The sequence below is a fragment of the Epinephelus lanceolatus genome, chromosome 16, assembly GCF_041903045.1.
Source record: "Epinephelus lanceolatus isolate andai-2023 chromosome 16, ASM4190304v1, whole genome shotgun sequence".
Taxonomy (NCBI): Eukaryota; Metazoa; Chordata; class Actinopteri; order Perciformes; family Serranidae; genus Epinephelus; species Epinephelus lanceolatus.
Window position 1 is genome coordinate 8,768,354 of NC_135749.1, and position 13,232 is coordinate 8,781,585.

The window sequence follows — 13,232 nt, forward strand, 5'->3', positions numbered from 1 at the left end:
GAAACTTTGCACAGAGATGCCTCTCCTCATGAGGAACAAATTTGCCTCGAGAACCCATAACTTCCGGTTATATAGATTTTCCGCCATTTTGAATTATTTGAAAAACACTTAAAATCGATCTCTTCCTAGGAAGTTTGACCGATCTGCATGAAACTCGATGAACATAATCTAGGGACCAATATCTAAAGTTCCCTCTTGGCAAAAGTTGGAAAACTTACTAAAACTGAGCTTCTATAAGGCAATGAATATTGCAGAGGGCGTGGCTCATCACATAAAGGTGTATAACATCTCCAGGGTTTCAGGGTTTTTTTGCCTATATTTGACAGGACAGTGAAACATGACAGGAAGGATGGGAGAGAGAGAGCAAGAAAGACATGCAGTGAAGAACGAAGGCGGGATTCCAACTCCCACCACTGCAACAAGGGCTAGCCGCACCTTTCCCATGTGAACTACCAGAGTGCCCCACTTTTAAGTCAATACAATATATAAACACTTTAACTGCCTTTCAACGTGCTCCCTCAACTACTTATGTACAGTTTTAGCCTACTAACTATCCCACTATTGGCAATGGTACTACTGTACTTTCAATAAAGCAATCGTGCTATCAAATTCACAAAAACTCTGTCTGAATACATTGCTCTTTTTAATGGGTTCAGTTGACTATTTAATCTGCAATTTCCTGTGACCTGTATCCCAAACACACACCATGTGAAACTGTACTTGGGCAACTGTGCACTAAATGGGTATGGACTAGTCTATGTTAACACAGACGATGCATGGCCGTATGAGGGCAGTGAAGTTTACAACGTTTGACACGAACATATAAATAAATATGGCGACATATTAGAGCAGTAACTGGCTTGTTATCCATTGCCAGAGGAAGCCATGGCAATGGGAACGAAGTGCCCACACAAGAAGGATGAAATATCAAAAGATGTAGGCCTTGCTGTAATGTTTTGTCTTGACATGTTGTGACTGATAAGACCCAGTGAGGAAGCGGCCGTGGGTGCCCAAGGTCTCTGTTTTCACCCATCCAGACTAAAACGCAACACCAGACATCTTTAAACTAAAATGGAGTCTGCAGCAATTTTAAAGGTCTCTATTTTTAGGGTTCCAAACTGTTGAAGTAGCGTGGACACTAGGTGTAAATGAAGCAGTACTAACCCTAACGAAAATGTGTGTGTGGATGCAGCCTTAGTCAAGTCCGGTGAAGTGCTCGTTATTGACTTTGAAACTCAGACTTAATACATTAAGCACTGATATGTTTCAATGGTAAATTACAATAGGGCCTATTAATACCTCCTTCAGCCTGTTGTATTAAATTAGCAGCTCTCCCCACCTGTCTCTGCTTCAAACACAGACACACACTCACCTTAAATACTGAGCCTGTTCTGCCATTCATTGAATTGTTGTGTTGAATCGATTTGCTGCAGTTTAATGTGAAGTCGGTGTCATTTCTCTGCAGAGTTGAAAGTCCCTCAGTGTTCAGCACAAACAAGTCTTTTTGGGTTGTTTACATAATGCTCTGCTACATCTGTAATGAAGTTGTTAAATTCCATTGTACCTTTATTGCTGTGTGATGTGGCTGTGTGACTTCTTGAGGTCTTTTGCATTATTTACATGGAGTTCGAAGCATCCAGACAGAAAACCAATTTGTGACATTCAGAACTTTGGTGTATTTTAGCAGTTATTTGACGTTTTTTGTCACTTCACATGCCCTTCACAGTACATCACACATATACCTAACAAAAGCACAATCATTGCATGCTCATGTATCACTACATTTTGTTTGTGATTTGTTTAAACCAAAGGGAGTAAGGCTTGTCAGCAATACAGGACAAAATATTTATTTTGCTCTTACAACTTCTCTGGGATAGAATGTATTCCCATTCTCCTCGTCACTGCAGCACCACTCTGTTATTCACACTGATAAGATGTGTGTTTTTAAATACGATAGCGTAATTGGGTGATAATTTCTTAATTTGCACAGTTGTTCTTTTTGAATTAGACTTGATGATTTGCCTTTTAGTCTAGCAGGAATCAGAATGGATTTCCAGATGGTGTGCAAGCTAATTAATGCACTGTTTTGTCTTGGCCAACACAACAGAGCTTTGCTGAGCTTCAGTCTGCCCTCCATTAGCTGCAGGGAACATCCAATCTATTGAAGTGCCCTGAGAACCATTCATTGATTTACTGAATATTAATGGGAGTCTTTAGTGACTGGAATAACTTTCGTAAGTTTCTGTAAAGTTAAACTTTGGTAGTGGCTGTTCTGGGATGCCTCGGTCCTCCAACCCTTCAGCTTTTAGCTTTGTTGAAAATATCTTTTTTTCCAGTGATGTGTTGTTTTGTATTAGCTGTTAGATTGTTTTCAGAGTGATGACAAGAGAGAGCAATTCATGAAATGAAACCTTTTTTTTAATACTGTGTCAAAAAAATTGTTATATTGTTGTTTTATATTGTTGAAATTATTCTTATAAACTTCATAATGATCCCATTTATTCATTTGTTTCAGGAGCTGCTGACTGCTGAGTTTTGGACACTGTGATGGAAAAACCTGGTAAGAAAAACTGATTTGTTTGAAGTGGAAGTGCTCATCCACAGACAGTATATTACCTACAGTAGATGTCAGTCAGCACACCCTTAGTTTGGAGAAGCAGCAGGAGTGCTGACATGGAAGCTGAGCAATCTACTGCTGTGAATAGCTGACAGCAGCAAAACAAACTTTAGCCACCTAAAAGAAATCCCAGATAAAAAAAAGCTGTAACAGTTTAAGTGTACACTATATTGAGAATATTTCTACCGTTCTACATTTTTGTCAGCCAGCCTGTTCAGACAGGGAAGCAGTTGACTTCTTCAGTTCCTCATTTACACTCTCATCAAAGCCACCAGGCTCCATTGACAAAAACAGTGATTTTGGCTTGCAGAACACAGGAGCTACTGGTTTGCCAAAGCCTTGATCAGTCAGTTTGTGTCATTGTGTGACTTTAGTAAATTTGAGAAATAAAAAAATCACTTCCACACAGGGGTAGACTAGCAGGCCCTGTGTTTAACAATGTTAAATCACTGTTTTTTTCATTGGAGTCTGGCTTTGAAGAGAGGGATTTAATGGCTTCATCCCCCTTTGGAAACAGCTGTCGGACATTAAGGTAGAGCAGTGGAAATATTTTAATATTCTGGGGATGTACACACTGGCATCTACTGTATGTAACACACTGACTATGGATAAGTACCTCATAAAACCCCACCCCAAATATTTTAGCACAGTAAAACAGTCATCAAAATATAACCAATCTAGAACCAAAACAGTTGTCTTGTTTTTGTTTTTATACCTGGTAAAGGTTTAAAACAAACTTTTAAAAAAGTCTGTATAATTCTAGATTCCATCTGATTTACATGTTTTAATTTAGCCTATGTGTCGGCTCTAGTGAGACTGGTGTTATCTAAACCGTAGTATCGTGATGGCAGAAAGTGGTGAGTCAACAAACAAAGTGTTAGGTTATGAAGCTGTCCATTAAGGGGTTGGCCCCCGTGACGCACTGTGCTGTTGACACTGCAGCTATCTGATTGGCCCTCACCCAGAGGACACACCTGTAGGTTAGCAGAGCTGCCGGTTTCTCTCACTGTCACTCGTGGCCTTGTGTCTATTTCACCACTGTCCTCGATCACTGACAGACCTCAACGCAGCACGTGTACATTCCCATAGCTCAGAGGATCTACAATTTTTTAGTGTATTTGCGACATCTGTGGGAAAATACCTGGGATGGCTGTTCAGTCTGAGTATATACGTGAGTAAACCTGCTTTCTGTTATTGGATGCTAAATGTTTAATACTTCCATTTCAGCTCCTTGAAACTATAGTTTTCTTTATTTCTTTCTGAACTAGCTTCTATTAAAAATATTAGTTTAAGTAAGACAGGATAGCGCATGGCTCCATGGTCACTTTATAGGCAACTTGACCATGGCAGAAACAAATTAAGGAAGCTTGATCTGCTCATTCCGGCCTGCTCCTGTGGCCAAGCAGTAAAAATAAACTGGACTTCCTCTTTGGACGTTTGGTCAAAGTGTTTTGGACAAGAAGATGAGACAGTAGACAACTAGAGAGCTTTATATGTCTCTGTATTTTGCTATGAAAGGGCAAAGTCATTTAGCATGTTGACTTGTGTTATGTCTAACTTGTATTTGAATGTTTTGGGGTTGTTATGATGACACAGTGGGATAGTATCTGTGTGAGTCATGTTTTTGTTTAGCTGGGTGTCATGTTCTCATGGTTAGACTGAGTTGTTTATGGGCCTGAAAAAATGCGTTTGTCTCCACCTGCTGCTGTTCTTTGGAAAGAGCGAAAAGGATCTCAGTGTCATGATGGGTAACAAGTTAGATATTGTAGGATGTGGTCCCTCTCTGTTTACCAGTGATTTCCTGGATTATTATCCTAAATTAACATGCTTTTAGCAAAAGCTGGCCTGTGGTCCTGCATTCCACACATTCCTGTGTCATTTTGTTCTCATGCTGTAGCTTTAATTAGGCTGCAGAGGGAGTAACAGTGATGTAGTATGTTATGAAGTCGGCTTCTTAAGATAGCTTGAATGTCCTAAAATTACAGGTATAGCTCACCCTCTTGCTACTTACCAAACCTCTTCTTAGTTTGTCTGTCTTTAACAAGAAAAATTCAAATTATTTCATCATAATTTGGGCTGCAGCTATCGATTATTTTGAGAAATCGGATAAGAAATACTTTTGCTGTATGAAACAGGGATAGTAAATACACTAAAGGGGAAATAAGAGGTGTCCTGCGTGTGTGTGTGTGTGTGTGTGTGTGTGTGTGTATATGCATGAGGCTATCATAATACTTCTGGCTGCACAGACTTCTTTGCCAGGAGCTGTAACAACTCAGATGAAGCCAGTGCAAACCCCAGCATCAGGGGGCTTCATCTCAACGAGCATAGTGATTTACAATAAATGCTAACATTAATGTAAACATGTTTCCGGTACACTCCTTGGACTGAATGCTTAGACTGGATGCTTTCTGTTCAGATGCTGAAGCACTGACGACGTTGTCATATTGTTGAAGGCTAATTCAGTTTCACAATAGACTCACTGTGCAGTGTTTTAATTCTTCTTAATTCTTTAGCTTGAAATGATCCCAAACATCGGACACTTTCTGTCATTTTCTCTGGCCTGTCTTCTCTCTGTGCACCTCGCTGTTTTACTCTAACTTCTTCCATTTTGCAATTTCACGCCATCAAATCACATCACCCGCCCACTGTGTAAGTGTGTTGCGTGAAGGTAACAATCATCCATGCGAAACACAGTTCTCTGTATGTAGTTACATGAATTAAATTAATGAAGTGTTTTAATAATCAAGTTACTCAGTTTTCTTGATGAAACATTTCAGGCCTAATCCTAATGGAGCGGCTTTTTGTTGAGACTACATTTTATGTGAAGATATTGATGCTATTACTCTGTCCCCCCAGGAAATAAAAAGTCATCAACAGGTTATTACGTTGCACAGTCTTGTCCTTGGATCACTTTCTATAAACCAGATTCTGCCTGATTAGCAGTGGAATAGAAGACAAAAATCCTCATTCCTACTTTCCATTTTTATCTCTAAAATGCCAAGAGGACCTCCTCTAACTCCCCCACACTGATTACACATAACCTAATCACACAGTTCCCCCGATAGAAATGGTATGACACAGACTGCCTGGCTGCCCTGGTGCTGTCCTACATAGGGGATGTATCTGAGATTAAGGCCTCAAGACAAGTTTTGTTTTTCTGTCTGCTCAGTTTTAATGTGTATATTTCTAAAATCAATGGCAATTAAGTCGTAGTCGTCGTAGTAATTCATACTCATATAGTCAACGAGTCAGGTGTAAAACAGAGATGCTGATATCTAAAGTGTGATTAGCACATGCATTTCATAGTTTAAAGGGACAAACCCTGCAGAGTCATTGGACACCGTCACTGTGTCACTTCCTCTTCTCTGGCTTTGAGCTCCACCTTGGCCTGGCTCACCTTCCACTTCTCGAATTACCTCACCCTGCAGAGCCCGCCCCTCGCCCTTCAGGGAGTAGTGTTTTGTCAGTCTGTGAGATGGTGCTAGCAGGGGGGCCCACTGCATCGCAAATCCCTCAAGGCTTGATGGCTGGTCCGGTCAAACCTCAAAGCTCGCCTGCTGTGAACTTTGCCCCCGAAAAATGTGCTCTAAGGAATGAAAGGCATCTGCTGGATTACCTTATTGGCGTACCTTATTTATGAAGTCAGAGCTCCAAGAAGGGAGGGACCTAGGAACTTAGTCAGTGAGCATGTTTGTGTTTTAAAGCAAAAGAAGGAGGGAGAAGAGAGGGAGAGACCAAATCACACAGGCTGAAGGGAGGGGGAGGGCAAGACCGTAGAGACGAGAAACTAAACGACGCAAGTGAGCAGTCAAGACAGTCTTGAGTTACAGGAGCTCTATGTCTGGTTGGAGAAGAGCGCGTTGGCTTTAGGTTTTCCTCTCCTGCAGCGGGCCTCAGGAGAGGCAGGGCCCGGGAACAGGAGCCGTACCATGGGACAAACTGCTAGCAGTGAGACAGTGGCCCAGCAACCTGCCGAATACAACACGGGTGAGTCCAAGACCAGAGGCTCAGTACTAAATGGTTCCAGTGAACATGTTGACTGGTTTTAAAAGGAAAACAACCTGGCTGGCATGTTTGCATTTGTGCAGAATGGAAAGCCAGCAAGTGGATACAGTATGCAGGTGTTCTTAAAACAGAGAATCTCGAAGGCGGCAGGCACAGACAGGTGTAGAAGAATGCATGCAGATGGAATGTGGTGATTGTGAAATGTACAAACCACACAAGCTTCTCTCTGTCTACACTCAGAGCTACATCTCCCTGTGGAGGCTTTTCTGAGAAGCAAGATTTGGGGGTACAAGGCACCAACTGACACCAGCTCTCCTCATGTGGATCTGTTTGCTTTTTTTTGTTTCAACAACTTGGTTTTTCAAGCCAGAGGCCCTGTTTACACCTGGTATTAACATGCATCCTGGGTGATTGGATCACAAGTGGATAGCTCTCTGTGAATGCCTCCAGTGCATCGAGATCTGATTGCTCAGATCACATTCGGAGGTGGTCTGGACCGCATGTGGCCACATTCTTTCGGAGGTGTGGACGCCAATGTGTCATGGGCAACATTGAGGGGCTGCCTATTCAGTTGACGTCCTTGCTTATCCCATTCACTTGGTCAGTTGCTGCTGTACCACGGGTCAGATGCAGTGCTGAAGGACCGTTTCTGGAGACGCTCTCCTCCCAGGCTGGCGAAAAATCTGTTCAGTGTCTGCCTGGTTAGCATGAGGTAACACAGGAGCAGCTGTTAAATGCCCCAGCAGTTGTATGCCAACACCAGAATGACTCGACTTGTTAGTAACCGTTTGGTAATGTTAGTTGCGTGTGAGTCTAAAAACAACGCATTTGGTCTTTACAAACAGAAATGCTGTACGTGTTTATTTCCATATAGAGTGTGGGAGTGAGATCCGATCACAAGTGGTAACTGGAGATGCTTTCTAATGTTAGATGTGATCGGACACATATTAACACCAGGTGTATCCAGGCTCATTTTGTATTCCACATATGTAAAGTGAACCCTAAAGCCCCCGTCTCTCTGTGGTTAAGCTAATAACAGTTCAAACCTTCAGAACCTGTTTTGCTGTCAAAAGGAGGATCCTGTCCCAAGCTCTATTTGCACACTTACGATTCCTCCTAATAATACAGCTCGCAGCTATTTGGAATTCAGCATATACGTAACACAGGCCACCTCCTGTCTGTTACCTGTTTCCTGCTGCTTTAATTTGCTAACGTTGAGGTGTCGGTCATGGCCTGCTGTTGGTTAGAAGGAACCTATGGCTTGTTGACTTGTCATTTATTGGATCAATATTTGCTTTATATTGTACTGTAGGGCTTCTGTTCTAACACATTTCAACACTCTGAATGAAACAAGTAACTTGAGAACATCCTCTTCGTCACATATTCGCTCACCGTGCAAAATGTATTTTTGCCTCTGGTGTGGTACTCTGTATAGTTGGTGTCAAAATGTCATGTGATTGGCATGAGTCATATGGACAGCTTCGCCATAGGGCTTCGTGTATGAGTGCAGGAGGTTTAAGGCAGGTCTCATGCTTTTAGGTGTCCTTTGAGTTTGACTGGTTGAATATTTACAGAAGCCTATGTTGTTACTACTGTCTCAGGTTATGTTGAAACAAGCTCGCCTGTGTAGAGTCACTTTATAAATGCATACCTGAGGCCTGGGTGTTAGTGCTCAGTCTGAGCATTGTAAGATTTTTCTGTTCTTCTATTTTCACCTCCTCTGTCAGGGGTCGGTGCTTTTAATTCTCCGGTGGCTTTGTGACAAACAGCCATCTCACATTGTCATGCTCAACTGTACAAGGTCCCCACAGTACACTCTGCTTTTGAGCACATCAGTGTTCTCTCAGTTCACTGCCACCCAACCCTCCCAGTTTAACACCCACCCACATGTGTCAGGAATAGCTGTAAGGGCCAGTGCACTGCACAAAGTTCACAGACCTCTGTATGCCTGCATTTCAGCATGGGATTTCACACATTCATGCAGCAGCCTGCTTTACTTTATACAGTGGGTAGATACAAAATAGTTTTTAATATTTTATGGTGAAGGACTTTTCAGGAATGAACATTGTTGCAACAGAGGTTTATCTAAGGTTTCACGCCAGTTACCCAGTACTTAGATATGTTTGTTTTAACTGTGATTAAACTCAGTGAAACAGCTAAACTACTTAATATGCCTTGCTGAACAGTCCAAACTCATTAACATTAACACATACAGTACAGGCCAAAAGTTTGGACACACCTTCTCATTCAATGCGTTTTCTTTATTTTCATGACTATTTACATTGTAGATTCTCACTGAAGGCATCAAAACTATGAATGAACACATGTGGAGTTATGTACTTAACAAAAAAAGGTGAAATAACTGAAAACATGTTTTATATTCTAGTTTCTTCAAAATAGCCACCCTTTGCTCTGATTACTGCTTTGCACACTCTTGGCATTCTCTCCATGAGCTTCAAGAGGTAGTCACCTGAAATGGTTTCCACTTCACAGGTGTGCCTTATCAGGGTTAATTAGTGGAATTTCTTGCTTTATCAATGGGGTTGGGACCATCAGTTGTGTTGTGCAGAAGTCAGGTTAATACACAGCCGACAGCCCTGTTGGACAACTGTTAAAATTCATATTATGGCAAGAACCAATCAGCTAACTAAAGAAAAATGAGTGGCCATCATTACTTTAAGAAATGAAGGTCAGTCAGTCCGGAAAATTGCAAAAACTTTAAATGTGTCCCCAAGTGGAGTCGCAAAAACCATCAAGCGCTACAACGAAACTGGCACACATGAGGACCGACCCAGGAAAGGAAGACCAAGAGTCACCTCTGCTTCTGAGGATAAGTTCATCCGAGTCACCAGCCTCAGAAATGGCAAGTTAACAGCAGCTCAGATCAGAGACCAGATGAATGCCACACAGAGTTCTAGCAGCAGACCCATCTCTAGAACAACTGTTAAGAGGAGACTGCGCCAATCAGGCCTTCATGGTCAAATAGCTGCTAGGAAACCACTGCTAAGGAGAGGCAACAAGCAGAAGAGATTTGTTTGGGCCAAGAAACACAAGGAATGGACATTAGACCAGTGAAAATCTGTGCTTTGGTCTGATGAGTCCAAATTTGAGATCTTTGGTTCCAACCGCCGTGTCTTTGTGAGACGCAGAAAAGGTGAACGGATGGATTCCACATGCCTGGTTCCCACTGTGAAGCATGGAGGAGGAGGTGTGATGGTGTGGGGGTGTTTTGCTGGTGACACTGTTGGGGATTTATTCAAAATTGAAAGCACACTGAACCAGCATGGCTACCACAGCATCCTGCAGCGACATGCCATCCCATCCGGTTTGCGTTTAGTTGGACGATCATTTATTTTTCAACAGGACAATGACCCCAAACACACCTCCAGGCTGTGTAAGGGCTATTTGACCAAGAAGGAGAGTGATGGAGTGCTGCGGCAGATGACCTGGCCTCCACAGTCACCGGACCTGAACCCAATCGAGATGGTTTGGGGTGAGCTGGACCGCAGAGTGAAGGCAAAGGGGCCAACAAGTGCTAAACACCTCTGGGAACTCCTTCAAGACTGTTGGAAAACCATTTCAGGTGACTACCTCTTGAAGCTCATCGAGAGAATGCCAAGAGTGTGCAAAGCAGTAATCAGAGCAAAGGGTGGCTATTTTGAAGAAACTAGAATATAAAACATGTTTTCAGTTATTTCACCTTTTTTTGTTAAATACATAACTCCACATGTGTTCATTCATAGTTTTGATGCCTTCAGTGAGAATCTACAATGTAAATAGTCATGAAAATAAAGAAAACGCATTGAATGAGAAGGTGTGTCCAAACTTTTGGCCTGTACTGTATATGTATGCCAAACAGACATTATACACAGAGAAAGCAAAATCCTGTCGGCACACAGCCTGATCTGACCTGCCTTTCTGAATCTTTTTTTTATCAGCTCCCAGCAGTGTGCAGACAAAGAACAAATTAAAAAGGAGGTCAAGGCTGAAAAGAACACATCATTCTGTCCTGCCATGACATACATTGCTTAATAAAAATCTGAAACATATTAACTTGAGTGTGTTTACATGGGCATGAATAAACCATTCATGGGGCCTGTCCCTGATATTATCATATTCAATATATGGTGTTTGGAAGCACAGAGAAATCCAGCTACTCATATCACCTGTATTCATTAAAATACCAGTAACCTAGTTACCGAATACAGCTGTCTATTTGCATGCGCTAGGATGTTTACAAAAACAAACTGGCATTTTGAGATGAGAGTGACAGGAAGTATTAAACGCTACTCTGTACATTTACTACCACTTTACAACTGTTAATTTTGTCTCTGCTCTGATCGTCAACAGCTGTCTGCTTTGAGCGCAGACCACTCTCTGTTTCGCTTTTAACTGCACACACACACTGCGTAGTTACATACAAATGTTACTCCTGAAAACAGTTACTCTATTCCTATCACACTGTCCTCCACCCTTCAGCCAGCCAGTCACTGTCACTGTGTCAAGGATAGGGGATCATTAGATGAAGATGCATCTCCTTCAATAACGAAAGACAAAACTCTGTTTCTTCATCCCTCCAAAAGTGAGACGCGGTCACTGCTGCCATTGTTTGTATTTCTGTTTCGTCACTCAGTAGCTCTCAGGTAGTTGGCAGCCCTTAATAAAAGGGGTAAGTTGTATACATGCAACAGTATCCCTGTTTCTTTTGTAATGCTCCACCCAGCACACACAGGGTTCTCATAAATGGGATAAGGTCTGGTGTTTACATGCTCAAATACATCAATGGGAAACTCCAAAAACCCAATATTAAACAGGTTATTAAACAGGTTATTCATATCCATGTAAACACACTCAGACAGTACCCTGTCCAGCACTTTGAACATCCTGCCCAAGGGTACAGTCTATAAACATGAAAAACTAAACATCAAAACAACCTGATAATTTATCAATGAAAATGCCTGTAGCCCATAAATATCTGGTCAAGTTAAACTAATCTTTAAACAATGGACTTAAGTCTTACCATTATCTTTTTAATCTAAGAACTTGAGCATATCTTGGTGAAAAGGGTCACCTTGTAACTTGATTAAAATTTGGCAGTTCAGTTTTGTGAGAATGAAGAAGTGGTAGCTGCAGGACAGGGGCCTCCTGCAGTCTGGGTGAGCTCACTCCATCCCATTTGACATATGGAAATCTACTCATTGTGTCCATAGTATACAATCCGATTGTGGTTACCCACTGAACGTTTGGCATGTTTATCTGAACTGTATGGAAATTTTCCGCCACTGAAAAACCCACATGGGTAGAACCAGTCTCTGGAGATCAGCACTGTCAGCTGATGTATCCCTGATTGATCGAATTCTAGTAAGTTATTAATAAATCATGCATTAATCAATAATGCCTCTATTCAGGATACAAAATACGACTGATTTCCCCAAAGGATTCTGATGTTCTTTCCTTTCTGGCTCATGATACTGGCGACATTTATCTCAGACCCTCAAAAAGTCATCCGCAGGGTACAGGCCCCAGTCCCCCAGTGTAACGTGTGTGTGACAAACCCGAAACATAGAATATCAGTCAGTGTTTGGTAAGACAGGCAGCCCCCCCCTCTGTTGCTTGAAGGAAACCAGGGATCCACTCTTCCCCATTATTTTGCCTTGTTTCTCATGTCTTGCCTCCAAGTCCAGTTTGCCACAGCTGTTTATGTTGGTGGTCCCCATTGATTTAATTTTGCCATTTTTTAAACATCCTTTCAACCGAAACTTACATGTTGTCGGACTGTGATCAGTGTCGCAATGTGAGAGTAATGAACTGACTGATAACTGGTTTGATACTTTAATTATGCGGCATCAGATAGCTGATATTAAATACTTTAATTATGTTGGTTGTATTGTAAAAGAAGTAATTTGGTCACGCCTTTGTAACAACAGCACACCTTTCAACAGCATCAGTAGTGCTTTCAGTGAGGTGAGGTGATTGGCAGATCTGCCAAGAAGCAGCTTTAAGATGAAAAGCTCTGTTGTCTTTTTTAAATGACTATGCCAGTTAGACAATTAAAATAGAAATGTATTTGAGCTGCCAAACACACACTGACCAGGGTGTCTGCGAGGCTTTAAAAAGTCTTAAAATGTCTCACTTTTAGTTTTATTAATATTAGATCTTAAAAGTTGTTAAATAGTCTTTCATTTGAATTTGTGAGGTCTCAACTGCCACGAACATTTGATCGGATTTCATTTATCCATCTTTTTATTTCTTTATGTCAAAATGAGTCAAACTTTTCTGTGTGAAAGTTTACATCTCTTGTGGTGCAAATCTTTGAGCCTGCCGCTGAACCTAACACTGTCTTTTTACTTTATGCTTGCTCTTACCTGTGGGTAAAATGTTAATTAACCTAACCCTTATTAATTAAAACTGATACTGACAAAGTTTTCCTTCAGGGACAGGATTTACAGTTGAAAAAAAGTAATAAATTACAATATATCGCAATAAATTTTATCGCAATACTTGGCAATAATATTGTATCATGACGTAAATATTGTGATAATATCATCGTGGATCCTCTAGTGATTCCCACCCCTAGTATTTTCATTTTTACCTCTTTGATTGTCCTTCT

The 13,232-nt window shown here is 41.4% G+C and overlaps 1 protein-coding gene across 7 annotated transcripts in view; it reads left to right on the plus strand.

Annotated features, from left to right (window-relative positions):
- Positions 1 to 13,232, plus strand: part of phactr4a (phosphatase and actin regulator 4a) — a 43,896-nt gene that overhangs the window by 8,290 nt on the left and 22,374 nt on the right. For 3 of the 7 annotated variants that reach the window (XM_033636976.2, XM_033636977.2, XM_078175701.1), the window contains exon 3: positions 2,516 to 2,560. In XM_033636976.2, the coding sequence (XP_033492867.2) occupies positions 2,548 to 2,560 (13 nt within the window). In that variant the 5' untranslated portion in view covers positions 2,516 to 2,547. Of the gene's footprint in view, positions 1 to 2,515; positions 2,561 to 3,636; positions 3,789 to 6,098; positions 6,605 to 13,232 lie in introns of those variants that run through there. The other 4 variants (XM_033636974.2, XM_033636979.2, XM_033636975.2 and 1 more) reach the window with 3 other exon arrangements.